The following is a 26,457-nucleotide window of genomic DNA, read 5'->3' as shown; positions in this document are numbered from 1 at the left end:
CCTATACACCGACACCAACTGCCTGCCAGATGCAAAAAGGACACTTTTTTGGTTATCTACTGGTCCTATAAGAGTCTATGGACTGATTCATCACATTCGCCAAGTTCTGCACAGAGGAAAGCTGAGATTTAGGTACAAAGCAAAAAATCAGTAGTTTCACCCGGAATGTTATTTATCCACCGTTTGCAAAATCTCAGATCCGACAAGAACCATTATTTATGGCGACCATATTTTAATGTGTCGAGCTCGATAAATTCCGCTGCTATTAGCAGGAAGAACACATGTAGTAACACATCCAACAGCCGTCGATAAAACCACATCCATCGTCCTCAGAGGCAGCCGCCACTACCTCAGACTGCCGCTTCCAATGACCATCAGATATGCTCAAGGTCACGATGGCAAAAACAAAAAGTGTAGAGATATTTGTACGCAGGACCACCATGCTCCATTTTTCCTCCTCGCATTCAAATAATCATAACTTTTTTTGACTTAGTTACATGAGGGCTTATGTTTGCCGGACTAGTTGTAGTTGTTAACGGCATCATTTACTGTAGCGCATAGGTTACTGCAAAACTTTTACAAAAGTTTCTAAGTGGAGTGAGGTGGAAAAAACCATATTCCATCTTCAGGAGAGCCTTGTTTTTATGGCGTCCTCATTGTGGCACATGACATGATGACTTTATTATTCTGAGGGTCACTGCTATTACCATCCTACTAAGTTTATAGAGTTTTACTTTTGCTGTATTACTTTAAAAAAACATTTTTACCGCCATAGGTTTTCTATTTTTCTGTCTATATAGTTGTGTGAGGGCTTTTTTTCATTACTTTTTGATCACTTAAAAAAAAAAAAATTTGGAGATGGCATAATCAAGAATGTGCAATTTAGGGGCTGTTGTTTTTTTTTTTTTCCGATGACATTCATCGTGCGGAATAAACTTTGATAGATCTGACTTTTCTAGATGCGACAATACCAAATGTGTTTTTTTGTTATTATTAATATAGGAAAAAGGTGTTTTTTTTGTTATTTTACTTCCTCTATTCCATCCAATAATTAAAACTAAAACTTTTTAAAAATTATTTTTACATTATTTTTCTTTGATCGCTCATACAGTATATTATAATACCGCAGTATTACATTACACCGCATCTTGCCAGGCAGTCTATGAAGGTGTGCCATAGGCAACCGAACAGCACACCATGATGGCATCACCGGGGAGGGGGGGATTCTGGAACAGCAGCAGCATTTGGAGGGTTAATACCAGATACAACCTATGGACAGGTGTGGTGCTGTTTCTGGAATAAAGCAGCCACGTCTTACTAATCATGTATAATTGATTTAATGTCCGAACATAAGAGTTACAACAACCTTGGCAGAACGTTCGTTCATGGCATGAAATGATTATCCTGGCTACTAGATGGGCTCTTTGTTCTAAGTAGGACTGTTAACGGTCACATCTTCCAATACTGCAGATATCGAAGATCGCTACAATCTCCATCTCTCCACTGGAGGTGTATTTTTGTGCACACCACTTCCAACATAATTAAACAGGCCACAAGTATCTCTATTGCAGTATTTCAGGCACATATGCCCTAGTTCTGCCAGCCGGGCGAACTGCCATAACAGTGTCAGCCATAGACCCCCCCAGAAATGTGGCATCCACAGATCCTCCATAACAATGTGTCATCCATAAGTGCCCCCAGAACAGTGTGCCATATGCTTCCATAACAGTGTGTCATCCACAGATCCCCCAGAACAGCGTGTCATTTATAGATGCCCCCAGAACCATGTGCCATCCACAGATGCCCTCTAACAGTGTCATCCACAGATCCCCCCCAGAACCATGTGCCATCCACAGATGCCCTCCAACAGTGTCATCCCTAGATCCCACCCATAAAAATGTGTCCTCCACAGATGCCCCCAGAACCACGTGCCATCCACAGATGCCCCCAGAACCACGTGCCATCCACAGATGCCCCCATAACAATGTGTCATCTCCCAATAGTGTGTCATTTACAGACCCTCACATAACAGCGTGTTTGCAACAGATCACCTCCATAAGTGTGTCTTCCACAAATGCCCCCATAACAGTGCCAGCCACATATTCCCCTACGGCCATGTGTCAGCCACAGTTGTTCCCAAAACAAAGCATAATCCCCATTGCCCAATAACTAATGCCCCTTAAAAGTATATACTCTGTGGTGTCCCCATAACAGTGTGTCAGCCACAGATGTCATCTATTTATTTTCTCAACCTTAAGCAGTATGTCTGCCAATGATGACACCTAAATTAGTGTGCCCACCATGCATGCCACGTAAAAACACACAGAACAGAATCCTCCATAATTGCCAGCCACAGATGAGCCATTATAAACCAAACTATGCACCATATGTCAAGTGATGTCATATCTCTAGATGACATCATCACTACTGCATCTGCCTATATCTGCCAACCCATCCTAGAAATGCAGGAGCCGCAGGGCTAGAATAAAGCACAGGGGCCCCTTATGGATGTTTTTATTTGTACGCCATCACTCTTAACCCGGCGCGGTAGAAAATACAACAGTTTTATAGACTATTCAGAGGTTCACATACATTTTTTTCCCCCATTATTATTTCTCTTTGTCGTAACATAAAAAGTATCCAAAGAAATAAATGACCTTAAAATGTGCCTCTGAGGGGTTAAAGAGGGATCAATATGACTTCAGATGATGTATTTTAAATGCAGAGCGTGGGTACGAAGCGCTCGGCGAGGAAGGCGATTGTGTCTTGAATAAACTCCCCACTTGATGGCCGATGAGAGAACTCTAGCTGACACAGTGTAAAATAGTTTATAGAGCTGTTCATAAAGCTTTTTATCCGGCCCTGCATAAAAATAATAACATTCATACAAATCAAGCGAATGGACAGGCAGGTCGCAGCTCTCTCAAGAGCTCTCGATTGAGTCAGAGTCAAAAATCAGCAGGTCTTCCATGTGAGCTGCATATATTAATGTCAGCGCACAAAACGGTAGCGAGAAGGAGCACTTTAGGTCAGGGCACCAAAAAGCAGCGGCGTAGCGGTCTTGCTCCTTAACCAGCACATCAAGAGACACTTGGGGCCCTTGGGCCATTAATATTTGGCTCCGTAGATGTCGGTAAGCTATTGATATTTTTGACACCCAGCAATATAGCACCAGGGTCAGACCCCCTTGGCTGGCATTAGTAGCAGGGTAGCTTCAGCACATTATGCCTGCCACCTGCACCCGATGTAGCTTAGGATGATTTGCTCTATTCGACGGTGGGTTGTGAGCCTCAAAAAGTTGGTGTCACCTGCTATGGGGGTGAAAAGATGACAATTATACCCTAGTGTATGTATGTCATGTGCCAGCTTGATAAAATTGTTGCATTGAAGGGCCAAGTTACACTTCTGCCAAGCAATGGGGGTCATTAGAAGGGTTGTCCACCGCCGGCCTTACATGGCACTTTGTGCAGATGTTTTTTGGCACTATCTCAGTCCTAAGAAATAGAGAATATATATTGCACTGTAGGTAGTATTCTGCTTGTTCCATAGGATAGGAGCATACCCACACCAGAATAGCTCAGTACATAAATACTGTACTAGAACCAAACTCATAATACATATACAGCACCATACCTAGCTCAGTACAAATAGATAGGCCCAGAACTAAGCTCATAATTTAAACATAGCACCAGAACCAAGCTCAGTACATAAGTACAGCACCAAAAGCAAGATCAGGACATAAATACAGCACCAGAACCAAGCTTATAACATATATACAGTACTATAGCTAAACTCGTAACATAACGACAGCACCAGAACCAAGCTTATAACATAAATACAGTACTATAGCTAAACTCATAACATAGCGACAGCACCCGAGCCAAGCTCATAACATAAATACAGCACCAGGCCCAAGCTTGTAACAAATACAGCACTAAATCTAAACTCATAACATAGCGACAGCACCAGAGCCAAGCTCATAACATAAATACAGCACCAGGCCCAAGCTTGTAACAAATACAGCACTAAATCTAAACTCATAACATAGCGACGGCACCAGAGCCAAGCTCATAACATAAATATGGCACCACAAAGTAAATGGGTCTCAGCTGCAACACCACACACAACCCATCAATAGGTGGCCATCTTTTTTTAATCCTGCAGAACACCTGTAAGACAATTATAATCAATCAGTACTCTATTTAAAATGATGGTTTATTTTCATAGACATTCGATTGTTTTGTATTATTTGCTAGACAGTGGGCTATTGAATGTGGGCAACAAGTTCCATCATGGCCGCCAAACTGTCTGAATGGTAATGGGTGAAGAGAGATCAACCAAGGATCGCTCACTTTAGAGATTGCTCACTGCATAGAATTTTATACCAGAAAGCGGAGTAACATAGTAACATAGTAACATAGTAACATAGTTCGTTAGGCCGAATGAAGACAATGTCCATCTAGTCCAGCCTGTCTTCCAGTAGTTCCAGTCTTTTACCTACAGCGTCTATCATGCCTGGAATGGTGTAAGAGTCCTAAAAAGTGAACAGGCCATGGAGTGGGGAGAGATCAGTCATTGATGATTGACCTACTTCCTTAAGGCCCCATCTTGTTTAGTAATAACTTAGTATTGTGTCCACCATCATCGCAGGATTGGCACTACTCCGCCAGGACCTCAGGCTCCTGCAGACATCAAAAGCAGTTGGCAATAAAGATGTGCCTTGAAGTGGCCTTCTGTTTAGGTTGCACTTTCACACTACTTCATCATAGTTCATCCTCTTGCCCCCACAGTCCTATCACAGATTTTTAGGCCTCCAAGCATTACCACGGGGCTTCTCGACCCTTTCCTTTTCTTTTTTCCACCAGTTTTAGGTAGAAGTTGTTCATGAGATGAGGTGAACGCTTTGCCATAGAGAGTGCCCTTCGCTCACCACAGGGGGCAGAATTATGGCACAAAAGTTTACTAACTTTTCTTTCTAAGTGCTTATTATAGCATATTATGCAATCCGTACACATTCTATACAGTACCTCCTGCTCCTCTTTTGCAGCATCAGTTTGGGGGTACATGGCGTCCTAGTAGTTACCACTGGTGGCGTCCATCTTTGGTTTGCATCTTGATTATGTCAATATCTCCAAATACTCTGTTCTCCATGTGTGCAGCTTGGTTTTGTGTGGGTACTCCAGACATTGGAAATCTCATAATCGGATGTAGTGCGAATGGGCAAAGACTGCAAGAACAGTATACGGGCCCCTTTCTCAGAGCACCCCGGTTAAGACCTTTTACCTAGTACAGATTACACCAGTAATTGCAAACTATGACCTGTATTAGCTGAGCCCCTCACATGCAATCTAAGTCCCCTGTCTACTGGGTGTGCAAATATCTACACTGGTTGCACCTATGGTATGTCCCATCCGTGAAGAAAGTCCCAGTCCTAAATAGGTTATGCCTAAATCGGATTGTACAAAATTCCAAGAAATGGCCAATTATTGGACTCCTCATCTTCGTAATTGTCTTTGGCTTTAAAGGAGTTGTCCCTCCACAGTCTTTATCGGTAATCCAATTATGGCTCATCCCAAAGTGTGAGGCAGTGGAGGACATGCATGCGCACCTCCGCTCCATTCACTTCAATGCTACTTCCGCAGATAGCTGACTCAGCTATTTCTGGCGGTCCCATTGAAGTGAAGCGGAGGTGAGCATCCACGTCCTGCACTGCCCCACGCTTTAGGACAAGCCGCGGCTGGATTAGAGTTTGTTGAGATAGCCCCTTTTAATGAAGTTGCTCCCATATACAATCCTTGTAAAACGTCTGACATTGCGTTCCACGGCATCGGAGCCTCCTAAAATGTATTAAGTCGGCGTGAGAAAGTACTTCTAACCATGTATTATTTCCCATTTGACTGTAAAGCCTCTCGATCAATAAAGCTTCCTGCCATTGAATATTTGCTCATATTCTTCTGTCATCTGAGCGTCTTAATGGAGGAAGCATCATGCATAATGGATTCATACATTAGTAAGTCCGTTTCATGATGTAATCCGGCTTACCTTTAAAATGTATTTATTTGTGTTTAATTGTTTTAAGTGATAGAAACGGGGAAAGGGTCAAATCACTATTACTTGTCCTCCGATACTGGAGACAAAATGGCCGCCTTGAAAGACATTTGATAGGCGACACTTTAAGCTGTAGTTTGACCTCACAGTCTGTTTCATTGGCATGCATAGAAGAGAGAGGACCTGTCATGGGTTACCCATTATGATGATTACGATGCAGCGTTTTGTAGGAGAGGGCTTGATGTTTATTTCACCGCTCCACAATCTTTCTATGAATCCTAGACTGGTAGAGTTGGAAGGGACCTCCAGGGTCATCGGGTCCAACCACCTGCTCAGTGCAGGATCACTAAATCATCCAAGACAGATATCTGTCCAGCTTTTGTTTGAACACTTCCATTGAAGCAGAACTCCCCACCTCCCGTGGTAACCTGTTCTACTCATTGATCACCCTATCAGAAAGTTTTTTTCTAATATCTAATCTGTGTCTCTTGACTCTTAGACCAATTCTGCACCCCAATTATGTACAGGTTCTCTGGAAAGGGGTGTCCTGGACCCTGCCAGCCAAAAGAAAAGATATGGGACCAATCAAAAATGCCTAACACCTTTCCCATGGGCTGCCATAGCAGCTTTCTGGTATATATACCCTTGTTTAACAGTAGTGACAACCATATAACCAAGAAAAATGGTCAAAAAATACAAGAGTTAGCAAGCCATATTCACCTTTTTTTTTAACACATGCATGGGTCTTCTACATTATGTCGGCCTTATTTTTTTTTTGGGGGGGGGGGGGGATTACATTAACGACCACTCAGAGAACATCACCATTCTGGCTCGAAATAGCATATTTTATAAGCCAAGACGGAACCGCCCAAGGTTTGCTTCACGTTGAGCTGAACTTTTAGCGAAGTTCAACCTGAAACGGAGTTTGGTTGTTTCGGTTTCTTCAACACTAAACTGAAGCGGTGTCATAGGTAACATCACATGTTCAATGTCAGGTGTCTGGGCATCAGGACCTTGCACCCCCGATCCCACACTTAGTGCCAGAAGCTATGGAAAGACAGCTGCAGCAACATTTCCTAGTTTATTCATTGGTCACTGTTATTTAGGAAATTGTCTGGCATGGTTGGTATGGTTATATTGGCAGTATGTATTATCTGGGCATAAATATGGCATACCATAGAGTGTTAATAGATTGTTCTGGGCAGGGCACCATTGGCATTGCATCATTGTATTATTTGGGCACTCATAGAGTGTGGTATACCATGTGGGATGTCAATAGAAGTTGATAGGGGCCAAGAGGGGCTGAAGGAGTTAATATATGTTGTTTATCAAAATGAATATATATGTTGCTTATCAATCCATTTTAGAAAATGAATATATTGCAAATATTTTGTATGTGTACAGAACTCATGACTATTGAGACACAAGCTCTGCAGAGCTGACCTATTGGAATCAGGAAGTTCCAAGAGCAGATGTCTCGGGATTTAGCAAGACATGGCCTAACCGCAAAGAGGTTGCTAGCTCTCTCTCTCTAAAAATAAATGTGCTTGTCTAAAAGTCATGTGAAATCAGCTATTTCTTAAATGTCATATATCACAAGTTTTTGTTGAATGATTAAGTCATATGTTTTTGTCAGATGTATGTGAAATCACAAGGTTATTCCCTGTTTTACCACAAGTCGCGTCCCTGCGAGGACGATCTTCTATAAAAGCCAAGAGATACAGACAATAAAATAGAGTTCATTGTTTCACCATATACCGTGTGTAATGGTCAATGCTTTGACTCTCAAAAGAGCGCTCCTACGTAGGTCAATTTGGAAGCGGACAACATCACTGACAAGTCTGTTTGTACAGACTAACCCTCGACAAAGTGCTGAGGAGGGCACCATACAGCCTAAGCAGAGACATACCTTGGCCCCAATGGAAAATCTGTAAGAGGACTCTCACTTACCATGTGCCATTTATAATACTGATGTGTTCTTATCTGTAGGAGGGACCTTTGGGCCCCAAGAAGGCCTGTGTATGATTATATTTGCACCGCCTGTAGCTATGCCCTGAAAACTAAGGCCAGCCCTCTTTGGGCACCTTCAGTTACCAAGGCCCAGTTGGCACTACTAATCTCAGTCCTCTCTAACTAAACCAATGGGGATCTGAAGAGTCGAGTCTAAATGCACCAATTAGCATAAGCGACACAAGGATAAGGATACGAGATCCGTCATCATTCCTGCATACCCATAAATCGTAGTTTAAAGGACCCCGTCATTTTATGGAGATTTACCAAACTATTCAGGAACGATCAGCTGAGAGCAGCCGGTAATTTCAGGAGCGATTTGTATGATGCCTCAATTTTACCTCTAAAGAACTTTTCACAACTTTTTCATTTTCCTAAAGAGGGAAAAAAAATGTTTGTGCGAATATGAACGGCAAGATTAAAAACGTAATTGTGGTTTAGACTTCAGATTTATTTGAAAAGGGGATAATGATAGTAATTACCCAGTTTGAGTTTTGTGGAAGACTAATTAGATCCCCCAAAAAGCATTTGTATGCAGAGGAAACAACGCGTACATAAAAGGACCATCTGTTTTCTATCTACTTACAACGGTAATGTTGCGTGCTATTATTTTATACTTGGTACCGATGTTGACATGCAGCGGGTGACATGTTTTTATTCACTTACGGGATAACCTTACATTTTATGGGCTTGTTCTTTTGCCTAGGGACAGAATTAAGCAGACAGTCAAACGCTGTACTCCCATGGTTGGGATGGCAAATGTTGTGTGAAGCAAAAACATCCACAATTTTTGGCCCTAACCAGTCATTTTTAATATGGCTATAGGTTATTGCCTGGCAATCCTAGTAAGGAATCCTCATGTTTAACTAATTGTGGCTAGAGGCCTGTGCATAAAGGGTTTCTCTAGAAATCAGCATACCATAGGCAAGCAATGTTTGATCGGTTGGCTGCTGGCCTCAGTAAGATGGTATAGGGCTATGGCTTAGTAAGGGGCCATGGTGCTCCAACAGTGACCCCTTGATTGCTTTTTTGAAAGCCTTCCTGGCAGTGGAGGCCTCAGATAGTTTCAACCATCGACCTATTGCAGGGAAGACCACTAGACCCTCCGAAATCGTGGGATGTGGCCATCTCTGGGAGAGGCCATGTCCGGTTTTGCCCGAACCTCGCAGCATGGAGGAATGATGACATCTCAAGCAGACTTGCATCAACAATCAAGTAGTCTTTATTTGACCAATGGACAATAGCCTCTCGTCGAGAAAACATGGCTCCCCGTAGTGTCTTTTGCCAGATGCTATAATCTGGATCATAAATGTAAGAAGGTCTTTATCACCAAGGCACCTTACAAGTGCTGGCTGTACAGCACCCGGTTACTCCACCGGGGTGTCAACGCTTTCTCCAAAATGCTTCTTTTCCAGTTGCGCTCTGGAACTCCGACTTGGCCCTCATCTGTTCTACAGCTTTCTCACAGTGACCCTCTATACTACTTTGCTGATTCCTCCCGTTGTCCCGCCGGACCTTTTATAACCTCTTGCAATGCCATTTTCACACTGCGTTCCCCTCTCTTGTTAACAAGCAAAGATTAAGGAATTGGCTCAAGAGCCATGGAAAGAAAGTAAAGGCGAAAACCAATCCAAAGGCTTTCTGTGCTGGGTGGCAAAATGGGCAAAAAAAAGTTGGAGTTTCTTTTCTTTTTTTTTGTGTATGGAACTCCCTCTTTTTATGTTCACTGCTGGTTCCCAGAGGTTGTATCCCACCTAATCAAACAATGGCAGCCTGTTCTAAAGATGAGATGCCAGCCACTCAAATAAATGGCCCACCATGTGATAGATGAGCGGGCTAAGTTCCCCAGTAAAGGAGAGTCAAAAATGGGGTACTTCCTTCCTCGAGCGAGTATCGCCATTTTCAAATGCATGCCTGCTTGCTCGAAAAGATACAGGGGCCGGCGTGGGAGAGCGGGTGTAACAGTGGGGAAATCTCTCTCTCTCCCTCGCCGGCCCCCGAATCTTTTGGGACGAGCATGCATGTACTCGAAAATGGCGATACTCGCTCGAGTAATTCCCCTTAACGAGTACGCTCGCTCATCTCTAGTCTTCGGGTACACCAAAACCGGCCACATCAGCAAATGTTCTTTTGAAGACGAGGAGTCGAGGATGACTTGCACATATTTGTGTGTTTTTGGGAACCAATGAGCATTAAATGGGAGGGCAAAATTTTCAAAAATAGGTGGGATCCAATCAGCGTTCAGTGGGAGGTGCACGGCAAACAAGCGCTCATCTCCCTGCAAAGTTGTTGGCTAGTCATTGCAAGACAACGATTACCTGTTTACACCAACCAGCAACTATTAGTAGGTGAGCTGAAATGAAGCAACTCGTAAATGAATTCTCCCTCATCACCTGGTTGGTGGCCGTGTCCACATAGAACAGTCGCCTACTTTCGGGTGGTAGTTGTCTTGTGTAAGACTGACCTATATTATATATTATATATATTGTCAATGTGCTTTCACAAGTATACAATATACAGGAAGTCTCAGGAAGTTTCACAGTTGATCAAAAATACTTTAAACAATAGTTAATACATTTTTATTTCGTTTTATTGCCTGATACTTCCAAGAAAATGAGGGAAAAATAAAATAAAAATAAATTTAGCATGTGATTAGAGCGTCACAGTGCGCAGCACGGGCTGAGACTCAACCAGCACGGAAAATAACGTTACTGCGCCTCCAGCAAGTCATAAACCATCCAGTTGTTTCCCGCACCCAGAAGGAGCCTTAGCGGAGGAGCTCGTTCTGTACGGAGTCTTGAGGAGTGCAGACTAATTAATCTGTCTTGTCTCATAACGTCCCACCGAAGGCTCATTTACATCCCAACTGCAGTGGTTGATCCCTAATAATTCCTTACGGTATATATATTAAAGGGGCTACCTGAAATTTGGACATTTTGGACAAAAGCCATAAACCAGCCAAAAATTAAAGGGCCACTCCAGTGATTTGTTCTTCATTCCTTCTGTAGCCATACCCCAGTATATATAAGTTCGACTAGTGTTACTTTGGCTAGTTATGCCTTTCTATCTGTATCTCCTGGTCTCGTGTGATCCAAGTTCTGACTAGCTCATATTCGCTTGGGGTTATGGATTCATTTTCTAGTCTGATTCTCAGTCTGAGTGATGCTGTTACACGGATCTACCATAGAAACGGCCTAGAGGAAACACCGACGTCCTGTTAGTTACTGATGATGGTCACACAGCTCCTGTATAATAGAGGAGATCACAGCTCATCCTCTTGACTTTATTCTTATGGTCTGAAGCTTATTTAGCGGAATACAGAAGGCAATGACAATCAAACTGTCCCCCACAGCAGGCAGAGATGGTATAGCCTTAGCTAATGATGTGCTGATGCATCATGGGATTAATGTGAAACTGCTCACAGGTTGTTGGCGGCTATGGGCAGGGCAGGAAGTAGCAAATGCGGACAAGATGTCAGAGGAAATGGGGATATTTTTCAGGCAGAGGGTCACGTGACATAGAAAATGAAGACAATCGCTAGACCGGGTCCAGTGAGGCTGTTACAGAGTGACTTATTGTGATGATGTACATTAGATATTATAGTGTTAGTCTGCGCCCGGAACACCCCTTTAAGTAGTTAGAAAGTTGCAGTCATCTTGGATGGCCAAAAACATTGTCTGAAACAGGCAGATCCGAGGGGCAGAGGTGAACAGCTTCAGGTGACATACCCCCTGCGCACTCCGGTCCGGGACTGGAGGGTCTCATTAAGGTCGTATTATATGTATAATGTATATATTATATGGTGATTGAAATTGTGAAACCAACTGTCTAGAATGGTGATTCCCCCAGGGGGCACCCTACTCTACTTCTTATCCAGGCCCCTGTCTTCTATTAAAGCAGCGCTTCTATCCTCAGCGCTCAGAGAACTATATTCTAAGGGCAAGCAAAGGCAATTTGACACCCCGAGCAGTCCTTATTCTGTGAGCATCCTCACGGCTAGTCGGAACAATCTGTTTACGCAAATGTTATTTAAGGAACTTTATTAAAAAATTTTTAAGGTGGATCTTCATTTTAAGGTGGATCTCTGTTTTAAGGTGGATCTTCATTTTAAGGTGGATCTTCATTTTAAGGTGGATCTCTATTTTGAGGTGGCGCGGTAGACTTGTGTCGCCAGCCGTATCGTTTTGTGAATAATTACAGAATCTTTTTGTCTCCCTAAAGTTGTGAAGTATTTAGAATATATTCTCAGCTTAACAAATCTGCCGCATCGGTAAAGTCTTCAGATAATGAAAACATTTGCCTAACCCGAGATGTCTATTTGATGTGATTTCACATCTGCTTCCAGTTAATATGTGACAGGTCTTAAGAAATAATCACACCCCTGCCACCCGAGATGAATAAGCGGCGCGGGTATTAAGCTTGATACATACCTCCTCAGCGGTTTCCATGGTAACCGCGGAACATTGCTATATTTTAGTAGATAACTAACTCCCTCCACATGGTGCCTGGTAACCCCGAGATTTACCAGCCGCACGACTTCACGGTAACTAATTATTATTAAAAAATAACATTCTCCGGGGACGGCGTCATATGTGATTTATCTTGTAGCGACTTTTTGTCTGTTTTTTTTTTCTTTTTAAAGGCACGGCGCTGAATTACATAAGTTTAATAATGGCAGGACGGGATTTTGTAAATCTCCGGGATTTTCTACCATTCTTTAATATGGAAGGAGCTAAGTGATGGGTCGCTGCGGAGGAATACTTTGATTAATGATGTGTCACCGCGTCAGATGTTCGAGGCGTAAAACAACACGTTCCTTACATTAGGGGAACAATGGAAAGATTAATTGTCTGTGCCCCCTCGCATCGGAAACACATGTTATTACAGTGTAAGGGAGCCGCTCTGTCATCCGGGGGGAGGTTATCACGCAGTGCTGTTTATTTCAGGATCAGCAGGCCATGATATATGGAAAATCCTTCTAATCCGGCATCCAATAGTCCAGAAACCCTGCCAACTCCTACGGGAGCTCTAGTCATAGACATGTTGGCCATTGCCAAGCTTTTGCGTAGATATGAAATCAATATCTAGAAGACGGCTTCACGCGGACGTACTTGTGCGTGCGATACGCTGATCATAGAACCATTGATTTCAATGGGTTTGTTCGCATTTCTGTATTCTGCTTGCGCATTTTAGTCATTGCAAAAAAAGAAAATATATATAGACCATGCATTATTTTTCTGCATGTTTGTGCACCAAAGCTCCCCATAGAAGTCAATGGGGGACACGCAAATACATGCACAATGCACTAGGAAATGCGTGCAGGAACAGAACACGTCTGGAACAGGTGTGCCACCATTTTTGGAATCCGGTAGCCATGTATCATCTAAGCCTCTACAATCCCTTCAGGCCAACTTCAGGTGAGCGTATGTGTATTTGTGTTCACCTGAGCGCTAATGCGTTTTTGGGAATGAACAATGCTTTTTTGCGCATGCTTCAGCGTATTTGTTCTTTTTGTTCCCGCAGGACGCCCTGATTGAAATGGCTAATTAGGAGCTCCGGATGTTTTGTTTTTCCTGCACAATTCCGCAGTGTTTCGCACTTCTTCTTGCATATTGTGCACATTTGCACATCCCCATTGACTTCTATGGGGATCTTTGGTGCGCAAATACACAGAAAAATAGAACGTTTTTTTTTCCCTGACCAAAATACGGAATTCTGAATTAACCCTTTAAAATCAATGGATTCTATTGGCTGCATACTGTGCCTGTGCAAGTTTTACGCATGCCCACACACCCATGTGCGGCCGGCCTTAATTGCAGTGTCACGGTTAATATTTTCCGCCAGTGCAATGGTTACAATAATTGCGCGGTCCTGATTGACGGCGCTCAGATTGCAGGCCGGTTAGAGCGCTGTAACATTTTGCATAAAATACGGTGTTTACCCCATCTAACTCCCAAACTGGCTGCGCAACTGTTTTTACTTGTCGCTCTCGTTTGCTGACAGCTTGCTAATAAAGCAGCAGTAGATGAGACGAGCGTCTGCCAGCAGTTATTACACATCACAGGCGTGAGAGTGATGGCCGGGCTGACTGCGCTGCCTGTCTACATGACAGGAGAATGTCTCCGCTCCCCGCTCTCTGCGGTCCTGCGCTCCACAGACGGCGACTGATGGGACTCATGAAGTCATACATGCAGTAGCCAAGCTCGGACTTGGAGCTCCATAAAGCCTTCAGCTGATTGTGGTGGAGGACCCTCACCAGATTATAGATTATGGTACTCTGTGCTATTATGTAGCCCCGCCACAGTAACTATATCCACATATACATAGTATAAAAGTATACACACATATGCATATATACATACACACACACACACATATATATTATAAAAGAGGTATGTCCCATTAAAGCATGACTCAACTTTTAGAAAACTTCTCGCATGTGGTAGTGCCATGTCTGGAGTTTTGACCAGTGAGGTCCAGGTAGGCGGTCTTGTGATGAAGGGGTGCCCAAAAAAATGACTGTATTTATTTAATAACAGTGGAATACAAGTGAAAAATGATGTAATAACAAGTAAGCAATTGAAGGGGCAATAACTTTACCGGCTTGTGTTAGTCTTATCATTTCTGTAAGTCTTGTGCAGCGCAGAGTATTAAAGGGGTTGTCCCACGCCGAAACGGGTTTTTTTTTTTTTCAACCCCCCCCCCCCCCGTTCGGCGCGAGACAACCCCGATGCAGGGAAGTAAAGAAAGCTTACCGGAGCGCTTACCTTAATCCCCGCGCTCCGGTGACTTCAATACTTACCGCTGAAGATGGCCGCCGGGATCCTCTGTCTTCGTGGACCGCAGCTCTTCTGTGCGGTCCACTGCCGATTCCAGCCTCCTGATTGGCTGGAATCGGCACGTGACGTGGCGGAGCTACACGGAGCCGCTCTCTGGCACGAGCGGCTCCATAGAAGACTGCTGAAGACCCGGACTGCGCAAGCGCGGCTAATTTGGCCATCGGAGGCCAAAAATTAGTCGGCACCATGGAGACGAGGACGCCAGCAACAGAGCAGGTAAGTAAAAAACTTTTTATAACTTCTGTATGGCTCATAATTAATGCACAATGTATATTACAAAGTGCATTATTATGGCCATACAGAAGTGTATAGACCCACTTGCTGCCTCGGGACAACCCCTTTAAGGCAGCAGAAATGCAGTCATAAGTTCTCGCTCATGACCTGAAAGTTGCAGGTTCAATCCCCGTGTGGTTCAGGTAGCCGGCTCAAGGTTCCATCCTTCTGAGGTTGGTATATATATCACTAATGAACAGTCTGCATGTATTATATTCTGCTTGTACAAGCAGCAAAATAGTGCCATACCCAGAACTTAATAACTAAATACAGTACTGAGATCAGTGAATAAAGCAACAGAACAAACATGAGTACATAAATACAGCACCAGAATCCAGCTCATTACATAAAAACAGCACCTGACGTAAGCGCATAACTGAAATACAGCACCAGAACCAAGCGTAGTACATTAAAACAGCACGAGAACTAAGCTCATAACACAAATACAGCGCCAGAAGTAAGCTTAGTACTTAAATTCAGCACCAGAACCAAGCTCGGTACATAAAAACAGCACCAAAACTACGTTTGTAAATAAATACGGTACCAGAGCCAAGCTCACTACATAAATACAGCACCATAGCCAGGCTCACTGTATAAATACAGCACCAGGACCAAGCTCATTACATAAATGCAGCATCAAATCCAAGATCGTTACGCAAAAACTGCACCAGAACTAAGCTCAGTAAATAAATACAGCACCAGAACTAAGTTCGAAAGTAAATATGGTACCAGAGCCAAGTTCACTACATAAATACAGCACCAGAACTAAGATCATTACATAAAAACTGCACCAGAACCAACCTCTGTACATAAAAACAGCACCAGAACTAAGTTTGTAAATAAATATGGCACCAGAGCCAAGTTCACTACATAAATACAGCACCATAGCCAGGCTCACTAGATAAATACACCACCAGAACTAAGCTTGGTACATAAATGCAGTACCAGATCCAAGATGGTTACACAAAAACTGCACCAGAACTAAGCTCAGTATATAAATACAGCACCAGAACCAAACTTATAGCATAAATATAGCACCAGAACAAAAATGAGTCCTTTGGAATAAATCGATATAACTGCGCTCTTACTATTCTCGTCCAGCGCTGTAACCCTACCCAGAATTGTTTTCCTCTTCAGTCTGCTACAGAGGGAAAGGATTTGCCTAATTTAGCTGGAATTAGAAGTGTAAGCCCATGGAGTATTCACATTCTTTACGATTAAAAGGAAAAAGAGGCGCCTGCTCTCTGCCAAGTACTTCAGGGCTGTGAGATATCCGCGCCTCGCTGTAGATACAGGCTTATTCAATGGCCGGCTGAATTGCCTTCCATTCCCTTTGCAACAATGTTTCATCTCTGATGATGATGTCATGTGCAACAGGTGGCGCAGCCTTCGTTTTGTCTCCGGCTTTGTTTAGGTTTTTTGTGTTGCGAATGAAAAGGGCGCTGCTGGTCTAACGGCTACAATTAGCGGCTCCTCTGTGCACACGATGGAGCGGTCCATTCAGCCGCTTGAGGTGGGGCCGGCCTCACTTTTTGGAGGGTGTATAATGTAGCGCATGTAGAATTAGTCAGCAGAGTTTTCTGTTACAGTGTTTAAATAAAGTGCGTTCCTCCTGCAGTAATCAATATGTAGCGAGGCGAAAAAAAAAATCTGTTCCCGCACGCGGCTGTATATAAATTTTTGGCACATGCTGCAGCTCCATCTGGAATATGCTGTACTGCAGATAGTGGCTCCCAAGTGAAGTTTGTTGTTTAATTTAGAAGCGGAAAATATGTGTTTTAATTAAAAGGAAGGCTGTGGAGGATGATCAAAATCGTAGTGGCATATCCTGTAGCACGCGGTATGGGTATAGGCCGTCCAAATCTGGGGTCATGCATAGGCCAGGCTTGGTGCTTGGCTACTGTCAAAGTCATTCAGTCATGCCTTCCAACCATTCCGGATCCGGTGGGACTGCCCTGGACTTTGGGCACTGTCCCGATGTTCCAGGAGGCATGCTGAATGTCTACAATGGTGGAGCCGGAGACCATCGGCTCTCCGCTCCACAACTCGCCCTGTAACTGCTGCCCACCGCAGCTTGGCACGGTGCCTGTTGAGCTGCAGACAGCAAAGCCCAGAGAAGACTTATAGAGTATTCATTTAGTTCTTTTAAAGGGCACTGTTTATTTGAAGGGGGGCAATTTTTCTGTGTGCTGGCACAAAGAGGGCATCTCCACTGTTTAAGGGGCATCATACTGTGGTAGAACCATGAAGGGCATTACTAGGGGCCTTTTTCCTACGTGGGTTACTAATGAGACAATTTGTATTATGTGGGGGGGCATTAAATTGTGGTGGTGGCATGAAGGGGGCATCACTAGTGGCAGTTTCTGTGTGGGGGCACTAAGGGGACATCTTTACTGTGTGCAGACATCACTACTGTGAGGGGGGAGTAAGAAGCCTGTGGTTGGAGTACTTAGGGGGTAGTATATTGTGCTGAGGGCACTAAAGCAGCATCCAACCATTTGTGTTGGACCACTAATTGGGACATTCATACTGTGAGGGAGGCACTAAAGGGTTAGGGCAACCGAGCTGTGAGGTGCACTGAGGGGGCACTATTACTCTGCGTTGCACTAAGGAGTAACTATTACTGTGTTGCGGCACAAAGGGGACAAAGTGGAATGGTGGGAGTAGAGGCATGGCTCAACGGAAAAACAATTGCCGTATGGATTGTACGTCTTTTCAATCTTTTACATTTCGGACGTATATACAGTATATACATAGACCATAGCGGGAAGCAATGGGCTCATTATTTGGGGCCTTTTGTTCCTTCTGGAAGCATACCTGCGATTGGGCCACTATGTATTTGGGAGGTTATGTTTCTCCTTGTGGAGAGCAGCACAAGCCAGCAGGGAATCTTATAGGCCACGCAATGCTCCCTGGGAAAAAAACTATGCAAATGAGCGATGGAATAATTTTCCATAGTGCCACTTATTGGAAGGTAGCTACCCTATGAGTCAATATATTGATACCTTCCAATAAGTGACATTGTGGAGGCATCATTCCACCATTCACTTGAGCTGCCACTATGTGGCGCTGCCATAGCATAGCATGATGCCACCTAGCGGCTTTTATATGAAAAGTAGTGGTTTTGAGCCAAATATTTGAAGATGTCAGTAAAATTACCATAAAACGTAGCTGCCATCAGGGTCCTGATGCTATCTGGAGAAGAATTTTCCATCGCACATATTTAATATAAAGCGTACCGGATATTATGGGGGTCCTGTCTATAAGCCAGCACAGCTGAAATCACAAGGGCAGGAAGTATTGTCATGGGGACAAAGGAATAAGACATTTTACGTTTTTTTTTTAATGAGCGTTACCATCTCTCCGTTGTTCTCTTCCGGCGGCCGCCCCGTCTCCCATGTGTGATACTGCAGTTGTATTTTACACAAGTCTGTTTTGCTCTTTTTCTATCCCTTTGATCGAGTAGCCGCAGAAAGAGTTAGACTATTTGAATTATTAAGATTAAGTAGATGCAGCCGCACATTAACTCCTGACATTTATGTTTTCCCTGCGTTGGAAGGATATTGCTTGGACAGTTTGCCCCCTGGTAACTCGGAGCATTTCAGAATAGATCATTGTCTGAGCAGCCGAATATTTTGTTCCATTTTACCTTTTTCTTATCTTTACATGAAGCAAATCATATAAGGCAATGTAAATTTATGTACAAAGTCTCTTAAATTAGAACATTAGCATAGTGGGGATTTTTTTTAACTGTAAGCTTAACTGGAGCAACCAGTGTCAGGCAGCTGCTGCCAAGGCCTAAAGGATCATGGGGGGCATCAGAAGAGGTCTAGGGGCACATGATGAGAACATTGTTCTTCCTCCTTAAAGTAATAAATGGAATGGGCGGACTACAACACCCAGAGGGGTTATCAGAATTGGGATTATTTACTTTAGAAAAAAGATGTCTGAGGGGCGACCTAATAACTTTGTATAAATATATCAGGGGGCAATACAGAGGTCTCTCCCATCATCTATTTATATGCAGGGCTGTGACTGTAACAAGAGGGCGCCCTCTACGTCTAGAGGAAAGAAGGTTTCTACACCGACATAGAACGGGGTTCTTTACTGTAAGAGCAGTGAGACTATGGAACTCTCTGCCTGAGGATGTGAGGATGGAGAGCTTGATGAAACAGTATAAGAGGGGCTGGATGCCTTTCTTGAGTGTTACAATATTACATGATCTAGTCACGGATTACTTAGAAGAGTCGGTGATCCGGGGATTATTCTGATTACCAGATTGGAGTTGGGAAGGAATTTTTCCCTTAAATGGAGAAAATTGGCTTCTACTTCACTGTTTTTTTTGCCTTCCTCTGGATCAACATTGGAGGACGGGGGAGTTTGAACTGGAGGGACATATGTTTTTTTTTCAACCTTACATACTATGTTACTACCGTATGTAATCTTTTATGTCTTAATGGTGATTTCATCTTGGTTGTAGGAAAGTTCAGATTTATTCGAATGGTAAAAATTGACATTTTCACTCTTGCTCTGTTCTTTGCCAGACGGGGCAAATATCCTTGGGATCTCCATGTACAGTATGCAGGCATTGACCTTGGTGCAGTCATTCAGGGCATGTGTGTTAGATATTCATGTGTCGCATATGAAGGGTCAGTAAGCGTCGGACTGAGTTTCCTCGGTCCAGTACTCCAGTTTCTTTGGTCCCACAGAGGGGGTGATCCTTCACCCATCCAGCACATCTCCACTTATAATTGCTTTGTAGTCTTTGTTATTATTGTACTCACAGGACACATCATCAGTAGGATCTAATAGGTTATTTGTGGACCATCTCATAAGTCCTATACCCTAGGGGCAATTGACTGTCATCTCCAAATGGTTGTCTTCTGCTGGTGCTCACTAATATTTCAGAGCCTGGGCCCACACAAGTGCATTTTGTTAATGTGTTAAAGAGGTTGTACCAAGATTGACTTTTATCACCTATCCACGGGATAGGTAGTTAAAGTCTGATTGGTGTAGGCCTTACTGCTGAAACCCCTACTGATCCCAGGAATGGGGTTCCCGAGTCCCCCTCTCCTTCACACTGTGAACTCGCTTTACCCCACTGTAGTGATGTTAGATTGAAAGGAGTGCTGGCCACACATGCACGGCCACTGATCTATTATTTCAATGGGATTGATGGAAATGGCCGAGTATAAGCGCTCAGCTATCTCTGGCAGTCTCATTGAAAATGAACGGAGTGCCACCATGCATGAACGGCTGCTTCTCCATCCAATCTCCTCCACACTGTAGAGGGTGCAGAAAGCCCACAGTGAGGTGGAGAAGAGGACACCCTTCTCGGGGTCAGTGGAGGTCTCGTGGTAATACCCCCATGATCAGACTTTTAACACCTTTTCTTTGGATAGGTGATAAAAGTCAATCTTGGTGCAACCCTTTTAAAATCCTTGGGGGTTGGGAAAAAGAAGGATCGAGTATGAATTTCAACACCTTTCCTCTTGTTCCCTCTGAAGATAAGCTGTGGCCAGAGCTGTCTGGCTCTACAAGGAAATGTTTGCATACATGGTTATCATCCATCCAATGAGTCAATGGCAGTTAAAAAATCCCCATAGAGAATTATTGATGCATTCTGTGCAAGTGATCTCTGGGCCGAACTAAAGGTTCAAGCGTTCGGAGAAAATAGCTCTTGGCCAAATGTGCATGTGTCCCACAACTGTTGAAGGTGTATGGGCTCCTTTAGGACAGTCCAACCCTGGTGCAGACTGAAAAACAAAATTGGACTATTTAGAGACCCCATGGCAGTACACCCTATCCATGTACCAGTGAATGGTTTAGATGTCGAAAGTCCAAAGAGGAGGTACAAGCAGCCCTTTCTCTTAAGTCACTTAAAGGGGTTTCGGAGATTGTGCTGATGATGGTCTGTCCTTAAAAAAATGTCATCACTGTCAGATTGCTGGATGTTCAACTCCCAGCATCTCTGCCAACCAACAGACTGAAAGATTCCCTCCACTCCAGTTTGTAGTGGCTGTGACTAGTAGTGTAGCTGAGTCTCATTCACTGCAAAGAGGTTTTCTAGGACACTAATATTGAGGACCTGCCCTTAGCATAGGTCATCAACATCTGTCACTGGTCTTGGACACATGGCAGTTAACCTAGTGCCATGGTCTCTTCAAATAGTTGATTGGCAGGAATCCCAAGCGGCAGACCCCAACTGATTAAATATTGATGATCTATCCTATGAATAGGTCATCAATAGTAGAGCCCTGGAAAACCCCTTTAATGGGATTGAGCTGCAATGTGCACAGCCACTACCAAATGCATGGTACTATACTATGGACCCTTCAGCCAGAAGATCGGCGGGGATGCCGAGAGTCAGACACCCACCCATCTGATATTAACGGTCCGTCCTAAGGAGATACGGTCAAAATTATAGTCCTGGACAACCCTTTATTGACCTTGTTTGCTAAAATGCTGGAAAAACCCTTTAAAGGAAAGTACTATGCACTTTACAAAGTTACTTTTCATTTCACAGAGTTATCCAAACCTGCATTATCCAGGCACTTAATAATTAAACGGCGCTACATTAGATCTGTGAATGATGGACATTAGGCTTTATATAGATCCCAGAGTCTTAGAGCGTGATATTAAGAAAGCCACAAATGACTTAACAAACTTACCACTGCTTCGCCAGAGGATACAGAAACTCAAACAATGTCTCCTTTGCTTTCATTTAGGTCTCATTACCACGACGTCAAGAAAGTTGGATCGGGAACAACAAGCGGAGCATTTTCTTGAGGTAAGGCATCGGCTCAATGATAGTGAGAGTTTATTTTAAGATTTGCCATTTGTACGATGCTCAGTGCCAGGATAACGCCATCTCATTGTAAAGCGTCTTAGTATTAAATAATGGCATAGTCATATAAAGTGGCGGTATAAATGCTTAATTTGTATCGTACTATAGTACCGCATTTCCCTGAAAATAAGACAGTGTCTTATATTAATTTTTGTTCAAAAAGGTTTAACTTTTTTACATGTATAGCTACCTGGACACTCTTTAAATTGACTTTTTAAATAAACTGATAGCAGGGCTTAACTTTGGAGTAGGGCTTATATTTCAAGCATCCTCAAAAAGCCTGAAAAATCATTTTGCATCCTCAAAAATTCTGGAAAATCATGCTGTCTTATTTTCAGGGTATGTCTTATTTTCGGGGTACATAAAAGGGAATCCCACCTCTTTTACTAATTGTCGCGTGCCAGAACTAATTGGGGATCTAGAACCCTTTGAGGTCTGCCGAGTATGTTGTTATGAGTAAATGCTGATCAACTGGCGCCAACACTTCTCCAGTTGGTTTGTACCAATCATTTTTTGGCTCTCCATGTATGAGAAGACCACAGATATGCCAAAGAGGTGCTAGCCTATCAAATTCTGCTGAATATACTCAAAAATAGATGATAACGTGCTGGACTTACATAATTTGCCCCACCATAGTTTCAACATGATGGACTTGAATGGTTTCTCTTCGAATGGTGTAGGGATCATGCCTACTTTCTTTCTTAACTGTTGGTCCCCATGAAGTAGACTCATATACTGTATCATTGTTTCCTCATTCCAATACGTTAAAGGAGTTATCCAACCAAAATATGTTAGCCCCTATCCACAAGATAAAGGATAAACTAGCTGATTGGTGGGGGTACAACTGCTGGGATCCCCCTCGATTCCAAGAACAGGGGTCCTGAAGATCCCAATATAAATGGAACGGTGGTCATTTATGCGCACTGCCACTCCATTCATTTCAATGGGACTTGCGGAGATCACCAAGTTCAAGTCCCATTGATATGACTGGGGTGGTCGTGTGCATGCTCAACCTCTGCTGCATTTATTGGGACTCCCATTCTCAAATTCCATTGGGTACCAGCAGTTTTACCTCCACTGATCAAATACTTATCTTCTATCCTGTGGATAGAGAATAACTTCTTTTGGTAGGACAGTCCCTTTAAGAAGCTTTTTCCTGTCTCTGCATTCTAAAGGGTTTATCTAGTTTAGAAAACCCATTTTCATACACACCACATTAGGGAATTTTGAGATGATAGAGGGGTCTTATGTTCCTCATCCTCATCCCTTGACTAGATTTGAGAGTGACTACAGAACGTATCTAGCTCTGGAGGACCTGTCCAGTTCTGCGTGACACAGACAGCCCATTGATATAAAAGGACAATGGGTAATACTTCATTAACCCTGTGGTGGCACTGCAGGGAAATTGAACACTTACTGCCAGCTCTTCCATTGATAACAGCTAATCACTGGGGGTCCCAGCAGGTGGGCACTTTGTCATCAGCTTATTGTTAAAGGATCATTCTATCAAATATGGATTGACAACCCTTTTAAGAATTAGATTCCCACAGGATGAAGCCAAGAGAGACAATTATTTTTCAGCCTACTGATTTGCTCTTTGGTTCAATGCTCTAATCAATATAGATCCAGTAATGTGACTAGTTTTCTCCTAGGTGTTGACCATCAGTAGACTTTTAGGGATATATCACATTAGGGATATATTAGTGATCCCTAAATCTAAAGTTATCCTCTGTCCAAAGGACATAACATTATGATTGGTGGGGGGTCATGCTGCTGAGAACAATTCGACCAAATCATATTGGCCCATCTACCAACGTCCGTGTGACCAAGCCTTCAGATGGGTCCCAACACCAATACCAGGTGGTCCAATCTTAGCTTTGGACAGATGGGTATGTACCTTTAAGAATACATCTCTCTTGGGACTAAGCCTACAAATAAAACCATGGAAGGTAGGATACCATTTATATGGTCCAATAGGAGGGACACAAGGTACGTGGGCATGGACAGGTGGAGGCAGCCACAACTTCTACTATATACTAGTCGTACAATAAAAAAGGAGAAAAATTCAGCACTGTGCTGAATTTTTCTCCTTTTATATTGTACGACCCATTCAAATGCTGTCAGCTGCAGGGGAAGTTCGCGGAGTTTCTCCCATTGTTTTCAATGGGAGATCTTGCATCGTGTGCACCTAGCATGGGGTGTGATGCCATTGCCGGCCTCATTGAAAACAATGGGGGCTGCGATGTGAGAGCATGCAGCAAGATAGAACATGCCGCAATTTGTTTCCCACATCGCATCGCCGTGCAGGAAAGCATCGCTGATGTGTATGACCCCATTCAGAAGAATGGGGTTCATAGTTGTGCGTCTTGCAACGCAGAAGGCTCACGTGATTTTGGCACCCGTGTGAAGGCAACCAAAAGGGGTTAAGCCACTGGCATAACTATAGGGGATGCAGGGGATGCGGTTGCACCCAGGACCAAAAGCCTTAGAAGGCCCATAAGGCCTCTCTTCTCCATATAGGGAGCCCAGGACTATGAATAAAGCATTATAATTGGGGACCCTGTTACAAGTTTTGCATCGGGGCCCGGGAGCTTCAAGTTACGCCTCTGAGACCATAAAAAGCTCCCCATGCTTGTATGTGAATTAGTAGGTGCTTATCTTCTAGAAGAGACCTTTGGAGGCCCTATTTTGATATTTAATGGGGTTCGCTCATTCCTAGTGATAGGATCCCTTTAAATGTAAAGAGGGAAATGCACTTTTTCCGATAATATATGCAAATGATCAGGAGGAAGCAGAGTTCCCTTCTATTCTGTTATTTACAGTATTTGTTCCAACCATGATTTGTACTTGTCATTAAGTCCTTTTGTTCCATCATGTAATAACATTAATTAGTACAATCACAGAATCACGGGGGACGCTGTCTATTAGTGCCTCTTTCCTTCTGTCGGACTTTTCATGCAGTTTAGCAATAGAAAATGGGCTTTAATGGACTTTACTTCTATCAAATGGAGCCGCTTTTAAGATGTGAAATCCTGGTTGGAATCTCGCACGGCTTCCTGTGACCTAGATCAGATCCCGGGTTTGATAAGCTCACGTGGCGACATTAAATGAAATTATGCTGTTAAATTAATTGTGTGCATCTCACACTGTAGTATAAAAGGAGCATTTGCTATTAAAATGATTAGCGCCAGTGATCATGTAACGGATCAGAAGAGGAAGCGGCACCCCTTAAAATGCTTTATACAAACCATATTCCCTTCTCCGCACAACACTTTATGTAATGAACAACTGTAAAAATTGCAATTTAGCTTGCAGTAAATGTTCGCATCCATTACGCGGCCATTACGCCAACATTCACGAAGCTCAGACTGCCATCCTTATCCCAGGATCCAGATATGATCTTGCAGTAAAGGGACGGACGTGTTGGGTTGGGTAGTTTGGGTAGCCATGCCACTGTGTCGAATCTGTTGTACGAAAGATCAGAGAAGGTGATCAGTGAACCCCATTAACTTAGTCAGGTCACTTGAGGCTTTGTCTGGGTTCTCTTAGATTTGATGGTAAGAATAGCACTGAATGCTGGACTATATTCTATTGTCAAATGTATCGAAAACCTTGAGGGACCTCCCCTATGGAGACTTGTAGACCAAGTGTGAACAAAGGCTAAAACCCTTTGAATGCAAAACTCATCCTACATGGTGGTTGGTCAGTGATCCGGAGACCGGTGTGCCCATGGGTTCATGTGCATGAAATCCTGGTATGCACCATGACTGCTTGACCGCCATTGCACTCGGCCATCTTCCTCCATCCGAAGAAGTGAATAGAGTGGCAGTCAAACATGCGCACCGCAATACCATTCTCATGGGAAATTCAGGGGCTCCCGTCTCTGAATCACTGGGGCTCCCAACATTCAGACCCTTAGCATTTAGACATTTTTCACCTGTCCAATAGATAAGGGATGCTTTTCATTAATGGGAAATTACTTTAAAGGGGTTTAAAAAATGTAAAGACTTAAAATGTGTAAGATAAAGGAAAACTGTATACTCACCTACTTAAGTGACACCCCATCCAGTCTGCACCAGTCTGAACCCTAAATCAGGGGCGTAACTATAGAGGGTGCAGGGGATGCGGTTGCACCCGGGCCCAGGAGCCTTAGGGGGCCCATAAGGCCTCTCTTCTCCATATAGGGACCCAGTACTATGAGTAAATCATTGTAGTTGGGGGCCCTGTTAAAAGTTTTGCATCGGGGCCCGAGAGCTTAAAGTTACGCCTCTGCTAAAGATGCCAACGGTTAATCGCTAACTATTCAGTTGCTCTCTGGAGGAAGGACCTACAATATTGCCCAGTAGCAAAAAGCATGCTGCAATCAGATCGCATGGTTTGCCTCTATGGTACATACGCCTCCGAGTAGGAGTCTATCACCAAACATAATGTTATTACCAG

General features: G+C 43.5%; 1 protein-coding gene across 3 annotated transcripts in view; it reads left to right on the top strand.

The window, feature by feature from the left end:
* FAT3 (FAT atypical cadherin 3) overlaps positions 1-26,457 on the top strand; it is a 522,893-nt gene that overhangs the window by 303,240 nt on the left and 193,196 nt on the right. For all 3 annotated transcript variants that reach the window (XM_066587016.1, XM_066587025.1, XM_066587006.1), the window contains one exon: positions 21,899-21,960. In XM_066587016.1, the coding sequence (XP_066443113.1) occupies positions 21,899-21,960 (62 nt within the window). The remainder of the gene's footprint in view (positions 1-21,898; positions 21,961-26,457) is intronic.

Source organism: Eleutherodactylus coqui, chromosome 1, assembly GCF_035609145.1.
Source record: "Eleutherodactylus coqui strain aEleCoq1 chromosome 1, aEleCoq1.hap1, whole genome shotgun sequence".
Classification (NCBI taxonomy): domain Eukaryota; kingdom Metazoa; phylum Chordata; class Amphibia; order Anura; family Eleutherodactylidae; genus Eleutherodactylus; species Eleutherodactylus coqui.
Note: the sequence above shows the minus strand (reverse complement) of the source record. Positions and strands in the feature narration are given on the sequence as shown.